The sequence below is a fragment of the Chanodichthys erythropterus genome, chromosome 11 (assembly GCF_024489055.1).
Source record: "Chanodichthys erythropterus isolate Z2021 chromosome 11, ASM2448905v1, whole genome shotgun sequence".
NCBI classification, from domain to species: domain Eukaryota; kingdom Metazoa; phylum Chordata; class Actinopteri; order Cypriniformes; family Xenocyprididae; genus Chanodichthys; species Chanodichthys erythropterus.
Window position 1 is genome coordinate 57,585,844 of NC_090231.1, and position 25,326 is coordinate 57,611,169.

The following is a 25,326-nucleotide window of genomic DNA, read 5'->3' on the forward strand; positions in this document are numbered from 1 at the left end:
TCATTGTATATTAAAGTATATAATAGGCTACTGAAAGTATTGCATAATGTCCAATGTTTTCAGAGAATGTTTATTCCTGTAGACTTTTCTCTGTTGTTGGGTCTGATTAGGTTGTGCAAAGAAAAGGGAGAAAACAGTAAAACATGCAGTGTATTAAAAAACCAAGTCAAATGTTTTGCCTGATTTTTTTTTTTTCAGTTTCAAAGACATTTTATTCAGTTTCAATTTATATTTTCGTTACTTTCTTGAAACGCTACGTTCAATTTCATTGGCACAAAAATTATTCCATACTACCCCCAAAATCATCTTTATGAGAACAAATCCAAGTCTTAAAACCACATTTTTAGGAAATTGGGTGAGCAATCTTAGCATGAAAGAGATTCTTTTTGGCATCTTTTCTACACAAAGAAAAGAAAGTTTGTTCATCAATAACTGATAAGCAACTAATTGACATTGTACTCACATGATGTGTGAGTTTGAATAGGTCTTAAATGATTTATATTCGAAACAAATGCTTCTTTGCATTATTCAGTTTATGAAATTAAAATATTTAGACCATTTCTAGCCTGGATATAATTTATTCAGTGTGTGGTTATCAATCTCTTTGTTGGCTTTGACTTTTTTGGCTCTACTGCGCACCTGAAGAAGCCATTTAATTTTTACCTAGTTGGAGCGCAACAATTTCTTTGAAAGGATTTTTGGTTTTTTTTGATACACTGCTCCTGTTTCAGGTTTATCAATGAGACTTTAATGTAATAGTAATCCTACATTCGGATGCAACGTTTTCTGTCATTGTTAGTTGAGCCACTGACACAGCTTACCCCGAAGCCCCCCTTTATTCCACAGCTGTCATTTTATAAGAAAAGCTTCATTTAATAATTTATCTTTAGTCCAGAGGTTAACATGGTTGTATACATCTGACATGCACAAAAGAGATTTTAGCATAAATAATGTGTGCAGTTTGGTAGATTACGTGGCGGTGCATCTTACCCACTGGCACATCTTACCCCACTTTCTGTCTCCTGATGAAGACGGAAATTAGAGACAAATATTGTGAAATATAATCTTTTGTGTTCCGCAGATGTTTGAAACTATATGAGGGAGAGTAAATGATAGAATTTTCTTTTTTAGTTACATTTAAGAATTATATTGAAATAAATAAATATACAGTTTATATATCAAAACTCATGTACATATGATATCTTTACATTTCAGTGTATTTTTATGTCATATTTACACACACCTTGTCACTATCACACGAAAAGAGACGAGATCAAAACATGCAAATAAATGAAATATATCAGGAAAAAGAGTTTAGATGCAAACATTTCTTTTTACATATTTTGCTTTTTTTTTTTTTTTTTTTTTTTTAACCCATTAGACATTCAGCATGTATGTGGGCAAATAAATAAAACACCTGTAAAAGTGCTCAGTCGTTCATAACCTTCCCATGAGCACCTTTGGTTCATCAGAAAGACACCAGTCCACAGTTTATTCAGTTATCAGCAGCCGTGAATGTTGTCAGTATGTTGTCTGGATTGTGCGTCAATCACGTTTAAATGAATTCCAATATGTGCGTCATCATGTGTCTGATTGCAGCCTCCACTGTATCCATGTAATTTCCCAGCGTTCGAAAGAACAGGCGTGGAGACGCGCCAAAAGATACTATGTAACATTTTCCTGAACTCCCGGCGCATTAAACAATACAAGACTGGGTTTAAACAACTATTAGTATGAGCGAGACACACCGTCACGGGGAAAACGTAAGCATGCACGGTGTAGTATGATTTGTCCCAGTGCACCGCGTTGAGTTTCACCAGCACTCCCCAGAGCGTGAGCGCATGGTTCGGCATCCAGCAGATGAAGAAAGAGAGCACCACCACCGTTACAGACTTTGTCACTTTAGATCGTCTTCTTTGGCTGTTACTAACGCCTCTCTTTCGGATGAACCTCAGAAGTAGAAGGTAACACACTGAGAGAATGAGCATGGGCAGGATAAACGCAATGACAATTTTCTGAAGGTGATACAAAGCTAGCCAATCGTGGCCATCTGGAAACTTGAGGAGACAGAGTTTTTCACCTGCCACTTCTGTGACTGTGGAGAAAATGGTAGTTGGAGCTGTTGCCACAGTCGCCAGGATCCACAGTACAGCGCAGATCCACTTCACAGACACGGACTTCGTTCGGGAAGGGATCTTTAGGGCAGATGCGACAGACCAGTAGCGCGTGATGCTCATCGCGGTGAGAAAGAAGACGCTCGCGTACATGTTCATCACAGTGACCGACAGAATGATCTTGCACATCGCGTTACCAAACGGCCAGCTGAAGTCCAACGCCGTGTCTACCGCCCAGAAAGGCAACGTCAGAACGAACTGAAAGTCGGTGACAGCTAAATTGATGACAAAGAAATTAATGATGGATTTCTTTCGTCCTTGTCTGATCTTCATCAGGAAAAACACCAGAAGATTTCCGACCAGACCCACGGCGCACACCGCGGAGTAAACCACCGAGATGATGATGCGCAGGACGAGGCTGCCGTCGGCCGTCACATCGATGTCTTCCAGGCTGCTGAACTTGTGTTGATCCGTTAAACTTCTGTTGAAAGTTCCCCATCCGCTGTGGTTGAGAATGAGAATGTCCCCCATTGTTTCCGAAAGAGACTCTCCAACAGGTGCCTGGTGGACAGGTCTGTCCGCAGATCGCATATCAGTCAGTCTGACATTGTTTCACGCAAAACACATACGAATATATGTATATCTGCAACGGATTCCATACGCGTAAGAGCCGCAGTGTACCTGATGCCAAGAGTTTTATGCAGACGCGCGCGGGGAGCGCCCGCCTGTGGAGCGCGCGCACTGGACAGCACCGCTGACTGACTTACGGCCGTACAATTGACGTCATGTCATGATAACGCATTTGAAGTGAGTGAGGATGACTAAATAACACAAGATGGTACTGAAATTAAGTACCCACACTCTAAAAAATGCTGGGTTAAAAACAACCCAAGTTGGGTTGAAAATGGACAACCCAGCGAATGGGTTGTTTTAACCCAGTGGTTGGGTTAAATGTTTGCCCAACCTGCTGGGCAGTTTTATTTAACTCAACTATTGTTTAAAAATGAATGTATTGCTTGCTTAAAATGAACCTAAAATATGTTGGAAATGAACATTTATTAATATGTTTAATTAATAATAATTAAACAATACACATGTATTAAATTGCTTATTAATAAATGTTCACCTTTTGATTATTATTGTAGCCTCTAGTAATTATGTGTCTGATTTTTTTATTTCCAACATATTTTGGGTTCATTTTAAGCCAGCCATATAGTCATTAAACAATAGTTGAGTTTAACAAACATTTAACCCAATCGCTGGGTTTGTCCATGTTTAACCCAACCTTTTTTATTGGGTTGTTTTGATCCAGCGGTTGGGTTACATGTTTTTACCCAAATTGAATTCACTTCAACATTTAACTAATTTCCAAACTATTTTGGGTTCATTTTAAGCCAGCCATATGGTCATTTTTAAACAATAGCTGGGTTAAATAAAACTGCCCAGCAGGTTGGTCAAACATTTAACCCAACTGCTTTGCTTGTCCATATTTAACCTCACTTGGGCTGTTTTTAACCCAGCATGTATGTGGTATGTATCATAATGCAGCGTCAAAACATTTAATTCTAGTTCTCTTTTATGTTCATGTATTTTGTAATGATAATGTCTGATTTCCAGTTCCTGTTGATAGATCATACTACTCCTAGAGTCAATAAAGTCTTATCTTATCATATATCATCTTGCAATCTACAATGCTAGATGGGAACGACTTCATAAATTGACATGAAATATGTTTGGTTGCTATTGTGTCCACTAGAGGGGGCACTTGATGGACACTCGGATACATCAGCAGCTCAGTTTGTTACTTTCTAAGTTGTTTTTCAGTTCATGAGCTATAATGTTACAATCGACTGACTTGCACAATACATAAAGACACGTTTATTAGTATAACACAACAATGGACAGTAAATTAGTAGGTGTTAAAGGAATAATTCACCCAAGAAGGCTTGAGATAAGGGACAAAACATGTTTTAGGAGTTTGTTTTTATTATTTAATAATACATTATTTTTAAACTTATATATTTGTAGAAGAGGGTTTCAGCTAATAAACCATGTAATGGAAAAGTTTTTTGTTTTTTTTCTAAAATTGTACATGTATTCACTTCGGAACTTAATTTGTCAACTCCATCAGATGCATTAAAAAGCATGATATTTTAATTTGATCCATCCAACAACAGTGTTAAGTCTTCAGTTATGTAATAATGGTGTTCAGTAAAGGAGCTAAGTGAAAAAATTAATTCTCTCTACATTTTTTTCTTGGGTTAGGATTATTATGAACAATCCAGTTCCTAAAATCCTAAATTCCTTAATTTTCTAACCTCCTTTTTAATATTAAACACATACTGTATAACCAATGTTTTTAGGTAAATCAGATGTGATATTATGTAGTTCAGTTGATGTTTAAATATTTTAACACAATAAATTGAAAAAAGAATGACATTTTTTAAAAAATTAACAAAAACCTTCACCTGACGGTGTTAAATACTGACAGAGTTAACAAATACTGACGGAGTTGACAAATACTGACAGAGCTGACAAATATTGACGGAGTTTACAAGTACTGACGTGTTGATAAATACTGACAGAGTTTACAAATACTGACGTGTTGACAAATACTGACAGAGTTTACAAATACTGACGGAGTTGACAAATACTGACGTGTTGAGATGTTGACAAATACTGACAGAGTTGACAAATACTGACAGAGTTGACAAATACTGACAGAGTTTACAAATACTGACGGAGTTGACAAATGCTGACGTGTTGACAAATACTGACAGAGTTGACAAAAAATGACGTGTTGACATGTTGACAAATAATGACGGAGTTGACAAATACTGACATGTTGACAAATAATGACGGAGTTGACAAATACTGACAGAGTTGACAAATACTGACGGAGTTGACAAATACTGACGTGTTGACAAATGCTGATGTGTTGACATGTTGACAAATACTGACGGAGTTGATGAATACTGACGGAGTTGACAAATACTGACAGAGTTGAAAATGACGTGTTGACATGTTGACAAATAATGACGGAGTTGACAAATACTGACGTATTGACATGTTGACAAATACTGACGTATTGACATGTTGACAAATATTGACATGTTGACAAATACTGACGTATTGACATGTTGACAAATACTGACGTATTGACATGTTGACAAATACTGACGGAGTTGATGAATACTGACGGAGTTGACAAATACTGACAGAGTTGACAAAAAATGACGTGTTGACATGTTGACAAATAATGACGGAGTTGACAAATACTGACGTATTGACATGTTGACAAATACTGACGTATTGACATGTTGACAAATACTGACGTATTGACATGTTGACAAATACTGACAGAGTTGACAAATACTGACATGTTGAAAAATACTGACGGAGTTGACAAATACTGACGGAGTTGACAAATACTGACGGAGTTGACAAATACTGACATGTTGACAAATACTGACATGTTGACAAATACTGACAGAGTTCAAAAATACTGACATGTTGACAAATACTGACATTTTGACAAATACTTACATGTTGACAAATACTGACAGAGTTAACAAATACTGACGGAGTTGACAAATACTGACGGAGTTAATTACTGATGGAGTTGACAAATACTGACATGTTGACAAATACTTACATGTTGACATGTTGACAAATACTGACAGAGTTAACAAATACTGACATGTTGACAAATGCTGACAGAGTTGACAAATACTGACATGTTGACAAATACTGACGGAGTTGACAATTACTGACATGTTGAAAAATACTGACGGAGTTGACAAATACTGACGGAGTTGACAAATACTGACAGAGTTGACAAATACTGACATGTTGACAAATACTGACAGAGTTCAAAAATACTGACATGTTGACAAATACTGACATTTTGACAAATACTTACATGTTGACAAATACTGACAGAGTTAACAAATACTGACGGAGTTGACAAATACTGACGGAGTTAATTACTGATGGAGTTGACAAATACTGACATGTTGACAAATACTTACATGTTGACATGTTGACAAATACTGACAGAGTTAACAAATACTGACATGTTGACAAATGCTGACAGAGTTGACAAATACTGACATGTTGACAAATACCGACGGAGTTGACAAATACTGACATGTTGAAAAATACTGACGGAGTTGACAAATACTGACGGAGTTGACAAATACTGACAGAGTTGACAAATACTGACATGTTGACAAATACTGACATGTTGACAAATACTGACAGAGTTCAAAAATACTGACATGTTGACAAATACTGACATTTTGACAAATACTTACATGTTGACAAATACTGACAGAGTTCAAAAATACTGACATGTTGACAAATACTGACATTTTGACAAATACTTACATGTTGACAAATACTGACAGAGTTAACAAATACTGACGGAGTTGACAAATACTGACGGAGTTAATTACTGATGGAGTTGACAAATACTGACATGTTGACAAATACTTACATGTTGACAAATACTTACATGTTGACAAATACTTACATGTTGACATGTTGACAAATACTGACAGAGTTAACAAATACTGACATGTTGACAAATGCTGACAGAGTTGACAAATACTGACATGTTGACAAATACTGACGGAGTTGACAATTACTGACGGAGTTGACAAATACTGACATGTTGACAAATACTGACATGTTGACAAATACTGACGGAGTTGACAATTACTGACGGAGTTGACAAATACTGACATGTTGACAAATACTGATGGAGTTGACAAATACTGATGGAGTTAACAAATACTGACATGTTGACAAATACTAACGGAGTTGACAAATACTGACATGTTGACAAATACTGACGGAGTTGACAAATACTGACATGTTGACAAATACTGACGGAGTTAATTACTGATGGAGTTGACAAATACTGACATGTTGACAAATACTTACATGTTGTCATGTTGACAAATACTGACAGAGTTAACAAATACTGACATGTTGACAAATGCTGACAGAGTTGACAAATACTGACATGTTGACAAATACTGACGGAGTTGACAATTACTGACGGAGTTGACAAATACTGACATGTTGACAAATACTGACATGTTGACAAATACTGACGGAGTTGACAATTACTGACGGAGTCGACAAATACTGACATGTTGACAAATACTGATGGAGTTGACAAATACTGATGGAGTTAACAAATACTGACATGTTGACAAATACTAACGGAGTTGACAAATACTGACATGTTGACAAATACTGACGGAGTTGACAAATACTGACATGTTGACAAATACTGACATGTTGACAAATACTGACGGAGTTGACAAATACTGATGGAGTTGACAAATACTGACAGAGTTGACAAATACTGACAGAGTTGACAAAAAATGACGTGTTGACATGTTGACAAATACTGACGGAGTTGACAATTACTGACGGAGTTGACAATTACTGACGGAGTTGACAAATACTGACATGTTGACAAATACTGATGGAGTTGACAAATACTGATGGAGTTAACAAATACTGACATGTTGACAAATACTAACGGAGTTGACAAATACTGACATGTTGACAAATACTGATGGAGTTGACAAATACTGACATGTTGACAAATACTGACGGAGTTGACAAATACTGATGGAGTTGACAAATACTGACGGAGTTGACAAATACTTACATGTTGACATGTTGACAAATACTGACAGAGTTGACAAATACTGACGGAGTTTACAAATACTGACGGAGTTGACAAATGCTGACGTGTTGACATGTTGACAAATACTGACAGAGTTGACAAATACTGACAGAGTTGACAAAAAATGACGTGTTGACATGTTGACAAATAATGACGGAGTTGACAAATACTGACATGTTGACAAATAATGACGGAGTTAACAAATACTGACAGAGTTGACAAATACTGACGGAGTTGACAAATACTGACGTGTTGACAAATGCTGATGTGTTGACATGTCAAGTCAAGTCAAGTCAAATTTATTTATATAGCGCTTTTACAATTGGTAATTGTTTCAAAGCAGCTTTACATATTAGAAGCACAAAAAAAAAAAAAAAAAAAAAAAAAAAAAAAGGGAAGTGGTTAAAACTGTACAAACAAGCGTGGTAATATGTAACATATACAAGATGGTGCTACATTAAGCCAATGTCGGCTGACTTCCAGGGGTGGAAAAAACATGTTGACAAATACTGACGGAGTTGATGAATACTGACGGAGTTGACAAATACTGACAGAGTTGACAAAAAATGACGTGTTGACATGTTGACAAATAATGACGGAGTTGACAAATACTGACGTATTGACATGTTGACAAATACTGACGTATTGACATGTTGACAAATACTGACGTATTGACATGTTGACAAATACTGACGGAGTTCATGAATACTGACGGAGTTGACAAATACTGACAGAGTTGACAAAAAATGACGTGTTGACATGTTGACAAATAATGACGGAGTTGACAAATACTGACATGTTGACAAATAATGACGGAGTTGACAAATACTGACGTATTGACATGTTGACAAATACTGACGTATTGACATGTTGACAAATACTGACGTATTGACATGTTGACAAATACTGACGTATTGACATGTTGACAAATACTGACGTATTGACATGTTGACAAATACTGACGGAGTTGACAAATACTGACATGTTGACAAATACTGACATGTTGACAAATACTGACGGAGTTGACAAATACTGACATGTTGACAAATACTGACATGTTGAAAAATACTGACGGAGTTGACAAATACTGACGGAGTTGACAAATACTGACAGAGTTGACAAATACTGACATGTTGACAAATGCTGACAGAGTTGACAAATACTGACATGTTGACAAATACTGACGGAGTTGACAATTACTGACGGAGTTGACAAATACTGACATGTTGACAAATACTGACATGTTGACAAATACTGACGGAGTTGACAATTACTGACGGAGTTGACAAATACTGACATGTTGACAAATACTGATGGAGTTGACAAATACTGATGGAGTTAACAAATACTGACATGTTGACAAATACTAACGGAGTTGACAAATACTGACATGTTGACAAATACTGACGGAGTTGACAAATACTGACATGTTGACAAATACTGACGGAGTTGACAAATACTGCCGGAGTTAATTACTGATGGAGTTGACAAATACTGACATGTTGACAAATACTTACATGTTGACATGTTGACAAATACTGACAGAGTTAACAAATACTGACATGTTGACAAATGCTGACAGAGTTGACAAATACTGACATGTTGACAAATACTGACAGAGTTCAAAAATACTGACATGTTGACAAATACTGACATTTTGACAAATACTTACATGTTGACAAATACTGACAGAGTTGACAAATACTGACATGTTGACAAATACTGACGGAGTTGACAATTACTGACGGAGTTGACAAATACTGACATGTTGACAAATACTGACGGAGTTGACAATTACTGACGGAGTTGACAAATACTGACATGTTGACAAATACTGATGGAGTTGACAAATACTGATGGAGTTAACAAATACTGACATGTTGACAAATACTAACGGAGTTGACAAATACTGACATGTTGACAAATACTGACGGGGTTGACAAATACTGACGGAGTTGACAAATACTGACATGTTGACAAATACTGACATGTTGACATGTTGACAAATACTGACGGAGTTGACAAATACTGACATGTTGACAAATACTGACAGAGTTGACAAATACTGACGGAGTTGACAAATACTTACATGTTGACATGTTGACAAATACTGACGGAGTTGACAAATACTGACATGTTGACAAATACTGACAGAGTTGACAAATATTGACGGAGTTGACAAATACTGACATGTTGACAAATACTGACGGAGTTGACAAATACTGACATGTTGACAAATACTGACGGAGTTGACAAATACTGACGGAGTTGACAAATACTTACATGTTGACATGTTGACAAATACTGACGGAGTTGACAAATACTGACATGTTGACAAATACTGACGGAGTTGACAAATACTGACATGTTGACAAATACTGACAGAGTTGACAAATACTGACGGAGTTGACAAATACTGACGGAGTTGACAGTTACTGACAGAGTTGACAAATACTGACATGTTGACAAATACTGACGGAGTTGACAAATACTGACGGAGTTGACAAATACTGACATGTTGACAAATACTGACATGTTGAAAAATACTGACGGAGTTGACAAATACTGACGGAGTTGACAAATACTGACAGAGTTGACAAATACTGACAGAGTTGACAAATACTGACATGTTGACAAATACTGATGTAGTTGACAAATACTGATGGAGTTGATGAATACTTACAGAGTTGACAAATACTGACAGAGTTGACAAATACTGACATGTTGACAAATACTGATGTAGTTGACAAATACTGACAGAGTTGACAAATACTGACAGAGTTGACAAATACTGATGGAGTTGACAAATACTGACATGTTGACAAATACTGACGGAGTTGACAAATACTGACATGTTGACAAATAATGACGGAGTTAACAAATACTGACGGAGTTGACAAATACTGACATGTTGACAAATACTGACAGAGTTAACAAATACTGACATGTTGACAAATACTGACAGAGTTGACAAATACTGACATGTTGACATGTTGACAAATACTGACGGAGTTGACAAATACTGACATGTTGACAAATACTTACATGTTGACAAATACTGACGGAGTTGACAATTACTGACGGAGTTGACAGTTACTGACAGAGTTGACAAATACTGACGGAGTTGACAAATACTGACAGAGTTGACAAATACTGACATGTTGACAAATACTGATGTAGTTGACAAATACTGACAGAGTTGACAAATACTGACGGAGTTGACAAATACTGACATGTTGACAAATACTGACGGAGTTGACAAATACTGACATGTTGAAAAATACTGACGGAGTTGACAAATACTTACATGTTGACAAATACTGACAGAGTTAAAAAATACTGACATGTTGACAAATACTGACATGTTGACAAATACTGACGGAGTTGACAAATACTGACATGTTAACAAATACTGACATGTTGACAAATACTGACATGTTGACTAATACTTACATGTTGACATGTTGACAAAAACTGACGGAGTTAACAAATACTGACAGAGATAACAAATATTGACGGAGTTGACAAATACTGACATGTTGACAAATATTGACGGAGTTGATAAATACTGACATGTTGACAAATACTGACAGAGTTGATAAATACTGACGGTGTTAAATACTGATGAAGTTGACAAAATTGAATATTTTTCCCCACCTTAACCACATGTTGTGCAGTGGAGCATTTTAGTCTTCTTTCTCAGTTGTAGCTGCCTTAATAAACATTGAAAATGACAAGATTTATCCACCAACTATTTACAGAAACTATTACACCGGGATGACGGCGTTGACATGTTCAAGCTGTGACTGCAGAGACTTGTTTATATAAAACATAAAAAATATTAAAATTCCAGAACTATGTGTCCTACTGTGAGAAGATGACCATGACATTGCCTGATTTATTCAGAATTATTATAAATCCTCCTGACGGAGTTGACACAAAGTGAGGACACAACTTTGATAGGCATTTTTATGGAAAATATAATTCAAGACTTGCTTTTTGTATTATTTGATATTTGATATGCCTTTCAATTTAATTGTATATTTTTCAATTTGTTGCATTTTGTTTAGAAATTTTACATTGTGAGCTCATGCTGAGGACAGGCTGAATTACATGTGTTTCCAAGTAGAGAATGCTTTAAAACAAAATGATTTAAAAATAAAAGCAATGAATGTCCTGAGTGTCCAGATTTCCTTTAGATGTTTCTGGCATTATTATTATTATTATTAAATGGTCTCAACTCAGCTATCCGGAAGTAAATGAAATTGAACAGAATGCAGGTTGAATTTTATAACTGCAATGACAAATGATAAAAACGCAACGATTGTCACAAACAGCGACTGATGTGTTCAGAAAAACCAACAAATAAAAGTGCACATAGACGAACGCGTCCTGTGTGAATGTTCCTTTGCAGTGACAAATGTTTAAGAACTGTTTAGATGCTGAGATGAGAGTCCTTTCAGTATAAACACGGGACGCACCGAACAAAGGACTAGAATGGGCTCAGTTTGACACACTGGACACAAAGAAGCCCTCCTACTAGAGGGCGGAACTTTTACAAAGTTTAACTGAAGCACAGATCGCTGCTCGTCTGTGTGCGGCATCAGTAACTGCAGTCGTCCCAGCTGAATTAACGGAGTCCAAAATCGCCCATGCACCGGATTCACAGACTTTATCATGCTGCAGTATTTGCTTCGGACTGATGATGACCATTGCAGGTCTCTGGCATAATAAATGCAGCAGCGATCTTTTGTGTGATGGGTCCAAACTACCGATGCATTAGGCTGAGGGAAAAGTTGCTATTCAAACCATCTCCATTTAAATGGACTGTAGATGTACCAGGAGTGATCTGTCTTCTCCTCTGTGCAGTTTGACATGATGGTTCAGCTGGACTGCGGCATTAAAGTTTTGGGAGCAGCAAGTTTTTCTCTGTACTTTGTGATAACAGCTGGGCTTCTGTCCACAACAACGAGCGGATATAATCAAGACACAGGTGAGTGGGTTGAGCTTGTGTCTCATTACAGTCCCACGCCGTGATTTTCAGCATTTTTTGTCTCATTGTCAGTTGATGTGCGCGTGCATGTGTGCACAATAGAGTTTGAATAGGCTGCAGTGCCCACAAAAAGTACTTTGGACACGTATTTATTAATTTATTTACTAAAGTAGCTTTTATTTTAGAGAAGGATAGCATAAGCACACTTTGCAATTTAAAATATTTCATAAAAGTTTGCTTGGCTTATTTTAAAACAACATATAGGCTTATGCTGTTTATTAAAGGTACACTATGTAACATTTTGTTCAAAATTAGCAATACATCATCATTCCTTATTCCAAAACGTGTTTTTTTTTTTTTTTTTTTTTTGTCTTACCCTGATTCAGTAGCCTAGTGTTTAGCCTATATTGTAGACATGTCGGGATGGTTTTCATGGGAAATTGATAGAGAAAAGTTGCTCCGATGTCATGAGAAATCGAGTCCCCCCCAGGAATCGGGTCTCCTTTAGGACCCAGGCAGTAATGCCTGATAAAAAGCTGTTATCCTGATGTCTTGACTAATTATAACCTATTTCACTATTGTATGATGTTTATTAAGTGCACAAACAACATGCTTACAGTATAAAATTATTGCCTATATTGCATAATAAAACAAACTGGAAATACAACCTAGCCTAAAAATGTATTTTTATTAGGATTGTTGCAACATACTATGCTTTGTAAAAGTAATTTAATATTATTTTTACACGATAAATAGCAATAATTCTATTATAAATTTTTAATAAATTAATTGTCATGCTAAGTACATACAAACATTAATTTGAAACAAAATTTGGAACTATATTGGAAGCAAAAAACATACCTATAATATAAGCTAAGCTAACAGGCTAATTGGGTAGATGTACTGTAAAAAAACAAACAAACAAAAAAACAGTAAGAATGAGAAATGCTTGATTTCACGACCTATAGGTTCATTTATATACTAGTAGATGAACCATGTAATTTAAAAGACATTAATGGCAATTTTAATGCATTTTAAACAATTTAAATCATAATGTGATTTTGCAGGAATTATAATCAGGTGATAAAAATACTACCCATTAAAAGTCCGTTGAACCAATGGGATCACTCGGGGTCCTAAAGGAGACCCAATTCCTGGGGGGCTCGATTCCTCACCACACTGGCTACTGTGTGTATTGTGTGGGAGTGGCAAAGGTTAGATGTCATAACGAGCGAGAAAGCAGCTAAATCTTTCACCACCGGGGAATCACCTGCTTTAAACAAACGACAAACAGAGGAGAGTGCTGGCAAAAAAGAGAACATGATAGAGATCGTAATAAAACAAGAATCAACATTGGCTTGGCTTTTCGGAGAACTGAGGGATTTGAAATGTTTTAAAAGCAGCGTGGAGACCCTGACTATTAAAGGGGAAAGCTACAGTAATGTCTTAGTCAGATTGAGATGCATCTAGACTGGTTATATCTCTTAAGCCTAGTAGTGAATGTTTTATGAGCAGTAGGATAACTATTCATTTGTGCAGTCACGCAGAGCCGAAGCACAACCAGAACAATGTTCTTCATTAAAATGCATGCAGTTTCGTTTTTAAACACTAGAGAACTAAAAGTTAGGGTTAGTGTTGTGGTTGTCAAATGTAAGTTGGAGTGGAACATGTTAATGTGATAAAGTACACACCTGTGGTTATTTTCCTTGGACACCTGAGTGAACTTGTGGGGAACTGACTTCACACATCCACTAAATCACTACGACACCAGTTGGTTAAGAGTAACTGCAAAAATGTGAATGTGAAGATGCCACTTTTTATATTTTGTCATCGAATGCATTGACATTCATACATTCATACACATTTTTAAGTGCAAAATACTTTTGGGATCATGTTACTTCTGACACTGTCAACCTTCAATAAGCGTAAAGGCCCGTTCACACCAAGAACGATAACTATATTAGCGTCCACAAGCTCTGTTAATTATAAGTGCTGTAGTTTTGTCATTTGCCACTTTAAATGCTCAAGCTCTTTAAAGCAGGATGGATTTTGATTTTCTGTCAATGTTTTTATCGTTCACCAGCTAGAAAAAATTGTTCTGAAAGTGACGCCAACTATATGGTTTCTTGGTTGTGGTGTGGACTCTGTTATTCTTTTTTATATTAGAATGATTTTTATAACTAGTTATTGTCCTTGTTTGGCCCAGGTTTATGGCTTTAAGCTCTTACCAAATACCACTCTACCCCTGTCCTGTTCCCAGAGTTCTATCTGAACTGTTTATATAGACCATAATTTGTGATGACACATGATACATGATGTTGTTTTATTTTTTCTCCTGGCACAATGATGTCATCTTCTTTGATTGGGTTATTTGTTGAGAATTCTGGGCCACATTGGTATGGTAGCTATCCACCATACTGCCATGTAATAAGATACTGGATATAATAATAATAATAAGTATTTGGAACTGCCTGTAATAAAATAATATTGCCTGTAATAAAAATAATTTGTAGCTGTTTCCCTCTGCTTCCACAATCATGTAGGTCATGTAGGAAAGTAACAGGGCTGCCAATGAACAGAGTCAAGTCATATAACAAAGACTGTTTACTGTCTTTACAGACTCTCCAGAGTAATGTAGGAATATGAATGCAGTCATGAGAAGATATATTAGTCTTTACTATGCCACAGAATTTCTATAAATCTTTCTGTAAGCATTATTCTGGTCTGTTGATTGAATAGATTGACAGACATCTGCTTGCTGTTATTATGATAATTTGGGGATTTGTTTAATGAATTATTAAATGTACAATTCAATTGCTTTGCAAGTCATGGGGATTTAAAGGATTAGTCAGTTTAGTGCATTGTTAGACAATAACAAATTGTGAATAACATAAAACTTCACTATTTTGTTATTTGTAAAATGCAATCTATATACATTTTCTGAAGAAAAAGTACCACAACAAACTTGCCACAACAATGCAGTTCTTGTTGATTTCCAAGGCATCTAAGATGTTCAGAGTGGATGTTTGCTAGTATTCTAGGATGATGGCATGATTTTGGTGGTTACTTGATGGTGGTTTACTTACTAGATTAAGTCAAAAGTCCATCTCTATGATACTCTAGGGCTGGTTACACCAGCTGTAAGTTACAACTTAGCCTAGTCGTAAATGGGCGCTAAGTTTATGCACTGGACTAAATATTTGAGTTTTGTAACATTGAACTTAGTTGAAGCGTGACCATATGTATAAACTAAATATTTATGGAAGCATCCAAACAGCAGTAATGGCTGGAATAATGAGCTCATGTTTTGCCTGACAGATATTAATCCTTCAATTTAATTACGTTTGAGAGAAATGTATGTGAATGGCGAAGTTATTTGCAGCTCTTCAGCACAGGGTCAATTTAAACAGTGCACTTTCATTTGTGCATGCCAAATAAAAAAAGAAAAGAAAAAGAAAATAAATATAATTTTCCCCCAGGTTATTGTATTAGTATTCATTTACTGCCCATTATTTGGGGCCAAGCCCCGAAGGAGCTGTAGCCCCTATTGTAATTGTTAGTTTTCTTTTCATTATTCCTCCCAAATGGGAGTCTATGACAGCACTATATATCAGTGGAACATGAGAAAATGATGAAATTTGGCACAATTGTAGAGATGGTCATGCATAATCATTGGACCAGTTTTGGAGTCTCTAGAGCGAACTCAATAGCGCCACCACCAGTTCAAATATTAACTTTTGAAATGGCTATAACCTTTGATCCCTTTGTTCTAGAAAAATGAAATTTAGTACACCTGATTCCTCTCTTCATGCATCACATTAAACATCTTACATTAAGACTCTGCCCATTACAGTAGTGGCCAATTTGAAAAGTACAGTATTCATCTTTTTTCGCTACTCCTCCTTCAAAATTTGTCCCAAATTTGTCCAGTTTTGCCCAAAATTGGATCACGATGTTTGGACTGAGCCGCACAGAAATGACTGAACAGATTTTTTTTATTCATCTTTGTTCAGAAGTTATGATGTCGCAAACTTAACGAGGTGGACCCAAAATTGGTTCAGAGGCTGTATCTCAGCCAAACTTTAAGCAATCAAAGTGAAAATTGGTACGCTTCATCAGAACAGTACACTGGCAAACAACATTGACTTTGCCCCACCCTCGAACACTGTAGTTGTAGCTGAGACTAGAAGAGTTTGTTTTCTGCTGTTTTCTACGCTGCAAAGCAAATCCTCTTTCAAATTCAGATATGGTACTGGCTGTTTTGTTTCTGACATCTGCTCTAAGCATGTGCACAACAGACTGGGCCATCTGACCAAAAAGGAGGGGTTTAGAGAGACCAAATCCTTGATCGATCCGTTTCAGACACTGTGAGAAAAGAGCTGATGCTGCAATGGATATTATGAGAAAATTTAAGTGTTATTTGACCTTGGATGCATGTAAACCTATTGTAGGAGACCTTCACAATAAATTAGGAATGTTTAAAATAGCATAATCAGGGCATTTTAAAACTTTAAAACTAAATGTTATTTATAACTATTTAGTAATTCCACTTCTGGTATGTGACAGTTTTAATCTTAATAGTTACCCTGTTGTTTTTGTAGGTAGTTCTCTTGATGGACTTCCAAACTATGAAGTTGTTCATCCAATCAGAGTGGATTCATCAGGACATTTTTTGTCCAATCATGTGTCCCACCGCGTGAATCGAATTCAGAGGAGAGAGACGGCAAAAACCAAAGAGAGCCTGACCCAGGTTTTCTACCATCTGCAGTATGGTGGTCAGGACCTGCACTTTAACCTCACCTTAAACCCTCATCTACTAGCGCCTGGATTCCTCACGGAGCGGAGATATGGTGGCCTGCAAGGGTCTACATTACACAGTCATGGCCACTCTCTTTGCTACTTCCTGGGAGACGTCTGGAGCAGTACACTGATGAGGGGTCAAGCAGCTGTGAGCACCTGCAATGGCCTGGTGAGTCGATAAGCATGTTTGTATTTTGATGTTTCACATTTATTCCAATGGAGAACTGGCAATTTTCCGGCAGGACGAACATCAGTGACCACTGGTAACAGGATGTAGGCGTGGCCAGTGATGCAACAAATCTGAGATATGTTTAATGTTGAGATACATTCATATTTCAGTCGAACTGCACCAAAGTTCATTTAGAAACAGACCGAGACCCCTGAAAAGATGGGTCTCAGTCCATTTCTAAACGAACTAAACTACTGGTGCTCTTGTTTGTTGCACACCAGGGTTCAGATGACAGCATTCACACTTATTCAAATGAACCAGTAGTGGGAACGCCCACAAGCAGCCAGAAAGGATTTCCATTTCTGCGATGTATGTTGTGGTTCCAGCCACAACAAAGAATGACAACAATGATAATCTCAGGCGCTGGTTGTGCTTCATTTAATGTAAAAAGAATTTAATGTGAGTTTGAATATCATTTTGCGTGACCCTTATAGCTATACTAACTACACACTCTTCTGATTGGCTGTGATTTTTTAAATTTATTTTGGTTGTGGGTGCAGTGCACTTGCAGAGAGACTCCGCCCACATACTCTTCTGATTGGCTGTGATATTTGATTGATTTGGTTGTGAGCGCAGTTCGCTTGCAAAGAGACTCCATCCACAATCTCTTCTGATTGGCTGTGATTTTTGATTGATTTGGCAATTTGCACTTGCAGAGACTCTAGCTGCATTCACGCCACCGTGTAATTACCGTAATTTTGAGATGACAACACGTGACGTTATATTCAGAGCTATTCATGTCCTTGGACTCGGAATTATGCGTTTCTATGGCACCACTATCAACGCCTAAATGAATCTACAGTGGTCATGTGGTACAGCGACTACGTGGTACACGTGGGAGCTTTCAGAGAACTCCCAACTTACAAAGTGTAACTACAAGCTGTACAAGGACGTGAACACTTTTTACGATACAGAATCTCGCAGTTACAGTAATTACAATATGGCGTGAACGCACCTTCTGTCCACACGCTTTTCTGATTGGCTGTGACTTTTGATCATGTCGCATCTGGTGTGGACAGACAAAGTGCTTGTCGCTGGAATGTTACTAGAAACATCTAGGCAGGTGTGTTGAGGCAAGTTGGAGCTAAATTCTGCAGGACAGTGACCCTTAAGGAGCAGGATTGGGCTCCCCTGGGTTAAAGGTTACAATTAAGGTTAAAGCTGTGATTGTTTAGAATGAATGTTGCTTCAGGCCGAACAAAGGATTTTGATACAGCTGATCCAGGTAATCCAGAAAAATGTCCCACTTGGGTAAATTGCATCATTCCACTTAGTCTAGACAAACATCTTACCCTGTTGTTACATGTTCCTTGGTTTGTGTTTCTTGTTTTTGCTATTTGGACTTTCATTTTGAAGTGTGTTTTCTGGCAGCTAGCTGAAATAAAATGTTTGTATTTTATTTTATTTCAGTCGAGGCTTATTTTATTTTTAGTTTCTGTTGACTATAATGAGTGATAATAACTATGTAATAATAAGTATGTGACAAAAGTGAATGTGTACCTAAGCTGTTTCATTTTGTGCCATGTTTCTTTGACCTTTTGTTCTCTCTAGACAGGGCTGTTCAAGCTCTCAGAAGAGGAATTCTTCATTAGTCCGCTGGAGACGACACGAGAAGTGTCAGCCCCACAGGCTCACGCCATCTATAAGAGACATGCTGTCCAATCAGAACGCCAGCTGGTGCAGCCTCTGTTCGGGGAGCACAGGGCTAACGCGACCTGTGGGGTCAGAGGTGAGACTTTGTGATTTACTACGTTTCCATCCCCCTATTTTTATGCACATTTTGGGATATGGCATAAAAATCCCAAAAAAAATGTTTAGAACTTGGCTTTCCAAAACGGAGTGGTGCAAAAGCTCTGACAAGTTTATCCTTATCCAGCGATCTCATAATATCATGTTCAGCTGACATCTGGGTAAGTAGAAAAAAAGACTGACAGTCTTTTTGGCAGCAGGTATGATTTTATTAGGGCTGCCCTCAACTAAAGATTTTTCTAGTCAACCAATAGTCTTGATTAGTAGACTAATTGCATGTGTATATTAATAAGCCATATAAATCATCATAATGAGCCTTTAAAGGTGCAATATGTAAGAATTTTGCAGTAAAATATCCAAAAACCACTAGGCCAGTATTATATATTTTGTTCAGTTGAGTACTTACATATCCCAAATGTTTCCAACTATTTGTAAATCATGAGAAAATTGCAATTTTAACCAAGTCTCCGGGACATGTGAGGAGTCGCCTGTTTTTATTTTGTAGAAACCATGGAAACACCAAAGACGCTTTAAAATATTACATGTTTTAATAGACAAGGGAACAACTGTTTTGATATATTGATGGACAGAAAACAACAACAGTGTCTCACAGCAGCCGCTGAGCGAACGCACAGAGTAACATTATAACATTTTCAACACACTCAAATGTATCTAATATGATAAACAGAGCTGCGTTACCTCATACTCATGACCGGGGAAGCGGCGCCGGTGACTGTGTCATAATAAAAGTCCCGCTGCTCGTGAGGCATGTGTTGCTCAATCGCTCCAGCTCCTCATTCAGCTCCACAACTTTCTTCCCAAGTCCTATCCCAATTCTTTTCCACCGTCCTTTGAGGTGAAGAACACATGTCCCAAGATTCCATGCTCAAACTTGGTGTCATCAAGCTACGCCTTTGTTTTGAATAGGCATCTAGCGACCTCTAGTGGACAGAAAATATTACATATTGCAGCTTTAATTGCCTATAAATCATACATAGTCTAACCAGTGCTCAAGAACACACATAAAGCTTGCGCCGGCAAAAGTAATGATTATGAATGTGTCATGAAAAAAACAGCAAAGAGACTTTTAATCATTTATTGATAATGTTTTCTGTGTTTTCGGCTGCAGAGATTAAGTCGACGATGCTGACTTGTCATCGCCGCAGTAGTGGATGCGCCTATATGCACATTTCATATGTATCTGAGAATATTTGTTTTCTGCTTGAATTGGTTGACAATCTCTTGACATTTCAAGCTTTCTATAGATGTATTACTCATGTCTATGAGGCAAGTATAGACTGAGTTTTGGTTTATTTTTATGACGCGCTCCAGTTCACAGAGACCGAGACGGCAGAAAGTGCATCCTGTTCTCTTTATTTTACAAAAGCACAAGGTTTTCTTGTCATTGTGACTTTTGTGAGTTTACACAAATAAAAGTTTACAGTTTCTTATATGTATGACCAAAAATGGTGGAGTATAACAGTTTAACAGTTGTTTCCGCTGTTATCAGGAAAAAATGCAAGTGATCGCACCGACGCCTGCAGTAAGCACGTTGATTTAGCACGGCCGTGAAAAGTTGCTACTACTTGGATGTTTCAAATGATAAGCCATGTTTGAGGTCAATGGATGATAGGCGAACGTTTATCAGCCACAGGTGCGATATATAAATATAGGAAATCATTGACTTAACGAGTGAGTAATTCAATCATTCGGTCAAATGATTAGTTCAAAATGTAGACTCATTCAGTTGCTCAAAGAGGCACAATGGCTCTACTGTAGATTCGTTGAGAAAACAAATTTAAAAACAGGTTTTAAGTCTAAAATGAAAGTCACCTAACATTAACTTCTTGTTATTGAACTGTTGTATAAAATCAATAGGCTATCACATTTGCAGTTGTGCTGATATTCGGGAAAACAGCACTCCATATCCTCTTATAAATATTAAAAACCATTTTTGCCTCATATATCTTGATTTTTGGAGGTCATTTTTATTCATTTTGGTGGCCTTTTTGTCACAAGCCCAGTGATGTTGAGCCCAGTTGAAATTAATTTATTATATACTAAAAAGTCCCACAATGGCTTCTCCTACTGCAGAAACTTCCATTTTTCTTAGTGATAATTGCGAACAGTTTGTCAGGAAGTGACGATTTCACTGTCTTCGACTCGCTGGATGCTTTATTCGCAAATGTTTTATGCAATGTTCCAATTTTGCGCACAAGTTAAATTCCCAGCTTTGGATGGAAACGCAGCTAATGTGGCTAAATACTTTTGGCCAGATGTCTTTTAGGATTAAATCACATCATTTACTTCATCCAGTGTGATTTCTGACTCTCTTAAATCCTTTAGGAGAGGCAGAGAAGATGGAGAGGCAAAGAGAGCGCTGGGAGAGACGTCGACGTCGCAGACGGATTAGACAGCGCTCCATAAGCACCGAGAAGTGGGTAGAGACTCTGGTAGTGGCTGATTCTAAAATGGTGGAGTACCATGGACGCAAAGGAGTTGTGAGCTATGTGCTCTCTGTCATGAATATTGTGAGTAACAGTCCTATCTATATTTCATGGCGAGCATCACTATTACTGTTGCTCATATTGTAATTCTGTCATCAATTACTCACTTGCATGTCATTTCAAATCCAGACGATTTATGCACAATTAACAATTAAGGTGAACCAAAAAAATAGTTTTTTTGGCATGCCGTATACCAAATTTCCGAAGATGAATGAAAGTCTTACTGTTTTGGAATGTCAAATTAATAACCCTCATGTCGTTCCAAACCTGTGTGCACTCTAAATCTAAGCAAATTCATTTTCATTTTGGGGGGAACTAGTCTTGAACTCTTAAAAGTGACGTACGGAAGATTTGGCCCTCTAGTGGTTGAGATATAAACTGGGCAATTCCAGCGTTATGGACGTGACATTTGCAATTAAAACTTGAAATATAAATTCTCAGAGAATGCCGTCTGTTTATGTATTCATAGTCCCTTATTAAAGGAGTAGAGACATTAGAAAAATCGTTTCATATTTTAGATGAGGGAAATATATATGCATTACGGACGTGACAAAAAAAGTCAAGTTTTAGGTGTCAACATATTCTTTAGGAATTCTGTGAATTACACTTGTTAAAATACATTAACAAATATTAATGTTTATCTATCACGTATGGCACAGAGACAAGAGAGTAAGATCCATATGCAGGCAAGGGTCGAAATCCACAGAAACAGTCCATACAAAAACAAGAAAAACCAAAACGGAGAAACCAGAAACCATACATGAAAACACCATAACAAAAGCAGAAACAAACCAGGTATAAATAGACAGACATTAATGATGAAACACAAAACAGCTGGGTGCAATGAAGGGGATGATGAGTCCGGGAAGTGGGTTATGGGAATTGAAGTCCAAGTGAGGTGAACAATAGTCCGTTTTGGAGTGCCCTCTGGTGGCTAAATAGGGCACTCCAACTGGTGATCATGACATTATCATAAAGCAGTTTAAAATCACTGGTTATCACTGAACCGATTGACACTATTGTATTTATTATGGTTGATCAGAGCAAAGTAGTGAGATGAATTGTTGATCCTAATAAGCATAAACATAATTTAGCTTTGAATATAAAGTTATTTGTATTTATAATTGTTATATGACATAAACTTAATATTTAAAACGTTATGGATGTGACAGAGCACTAAATTATCGTGACCTCTTAATTCTAGCCCTTATAAATTCAACAGGCAGTGCTGTTATGACAAAATGAGTGTATTTGTTTCTCAGGCATGCCTCCATCTCTCTGCACAATGCTTACTGTAATAATAATGTGGGTGGTTTGATCCCTTTTTTGAAAGCATGAAATATGATTGGTTGAAAATGTAATTTAAGCATTGTTGCTTACCTCATATGTTGTGGATAGACAAGGCAATTTTCTTAAAATTTCTGTTAGAGCACATACAGTATATTACAGACCTAAATGGACAAATTAAAAAGGGTTTTGTTCTTTTGGTAAAAACCTTTTTATTTTTCATGGTAAGCCAGACCTTTGCATGGATTTGCCGCAACTGCTAGTGATATTCCAATGACTTCAGCAGTTCAGTTTCAGTTTTATGAATTCCATCTGGTGATTGATTAGATGGCCATGAATTTAGTTTGAAGGAGGAACCAGAGCCAAATCTACAGTAGAGAACAGAATATAGAAGAGAAGGTTTTAATATAGAAGCTTAAAGGGTTCTGTCAGGCGCATCATATATAGAACCTTTCAGGGGTTCCAATCATGGGATCATTTTATGGATTTAGTTTTGAGTTAGTCAAGAACTCAAGGGTTATGTTATGTTATGTTATGTTATGTTATGTTATGTTATGTTATGTTATGTTATGTTATGTTATGTTATGTTATGTTATGTTATGTTATGTTATGTTATGTTATGTTATGTTATTTATTTATAAAGCACATATAAAAACAACCACAAGATTGACCAAAGTGCTGTACATTAGAAACAATACATAAAAAGAACTTCGAACAGCAGAGTAAAATACACACAATCAAATTCAATTGCTGTTAAACACTGTAGATAAAAAATAAGATTTTAGCTTTGATTTAAACATGGAAAGAGATGGTACCGTTCTAATTGACATTGGTAAGCCGTTCCATAGTTTGGGGCCAGGCTCTGTCCCCTCTGTGTTTTAGCTTAGTCCTGCACACAGAGAGAGTAATCCAAGATCCCCTGACCTAAGCGACCTAATTGGGTTGTGAGGGAGTACCAAAACGGAAAGGTACTCTGCAAAAGCAATATAGAACCCCATTAAACCTTTTTTCTAAGCGTGTAGAGTCTTGCAGGACGCATTTGACTTACCTAACATTAATGCTAACCATTCAATTGATGGTTTTAAAGTGCCTCTATTATGCTATTTTAAATGTTCCAGATTTTGTTTTGGAGTCTCCTACAAGAGGTTTACATGCATCCAAGGTCACAAAAACACTTTAATTTTCTCATAATATCCATTTCAGCATCAGCTCTTTTCTCACAGTGTCTGAAACGGTTCATTAAAGGATTCGGTCTCTAAACCCCTCCTTTCAGAGAGATTCCTCTGCTCTGATCTGGTCAAATAGGCCAGTCTATTGTGATTGGTCAACTGCTTACAGTGCATGTCCGAAAAGCCTGTTATCACATTTGAATTTCGTAACGTACAGAACCAACCGCGTCGGTTTTACCGTATCAGTTCCAGTTCCGAGTCTTCACACTGTGGACGTACATCAAAGTGGATTTGCTTTTGCAGTACTGAAAACAGAGTCTTATCGACACAAACAACAGCTGCAACTACAGTGTTTGAGGGCGGGGCAAAGTAGACATTGCTCGCTGGTAACCAATGAGAACCATAGGCCGCCATTATGCAAATTTGTTACAATTCTGCACAGATGTGTTACGGAAGTGAGACTGAAATTACTGACGACTCGTTTCAGGCAGTTCAGAATCAATTCTTTCTTTTACTAGTCAACTTTATTTGTTGTTCACTTTGATCTTTAAAACTTTGCAGACCTTTTACATTCTCAAACAGCTGTATTACACACTGCATGAAAGGTAATAGCACTTTAAGCAACAACCTAAAACATCCTAGCATTGTTGTGGGAGCTTCCACTTCTCACTTTTTTTATATATATGTACACTATCTTTTCGAATACTGTTGTTTGTACTGTTCATCCAGCTTATATTATTTGCAAAGTAGTGCCAATTTATAATCATAAGT

At 37.0% G+C, this 25,326-nt stretch overlaps 2 protein-coding genes across 2 annotated transcripts in view; one reads left to right on the top strand and one right to left on the bottom strand.

Moving 5' to 3' along the window:
• Window positions 1-600: 600 nt before the first annotated feature.
• rxfp3.3a2 (relaxin family peptide receptor 3.3a2) lies at window positions 601-4,065 on the bottom strand. Its single transcript, XM_067401525.1, has one exon. It carries the CDS (start codon window positions 2,703-2,705, stop codon window positions 1,503-1,505), a length of 1,203 nt encoding a protein of 400 aa, XP_067257626.1. The 5' UTR covers window positions 2,706-4,065; the 3' UTR covers window positions 601-1,502.
• An 8,381-nt stretch (window positions 4,066-12,446) lies between these two features.
• The window catches only part of LOC137030980 (A disintegrin and metalloproteinase with thrombospondin motifs 7), a 90,597-nt gene continuing 77,717 nt past the window's right edge, over window positions 12,447-25,326 (top strand). Inside the window, exons 1-4 of the mRNA XM_067401526.1 lie at window positions 12,447-12,814; window positions 17,416-17,783; window positions 19,395-19,572; window positions 21,939-22,123. Of these exons, the coding sequence (XP_067257627.1) occupies window positions 12,697-12,814; window positions 17,416-17,783; window positions 19,395-19,572; window positions 21,939-22,123 (849 nt within the window). The 5' untranslated portion in view covers window positions 12,447-12,696. The remainder of the gene's footprint in view (window positions 12,815-17,415; window positions 17,784-19,394; window positions 19,573-21,938; window positions 22,124-25,326) is intronic.

Coding starts and splice junctions, on each gene's coding strand:
- rxfp3.3a2 (XM_067401525.1), bottom strand. CDS start 2,705: ATGCGATCTGCGGACAGACCTGTCCACCAGGCACCTGTTGGAGAGTCT.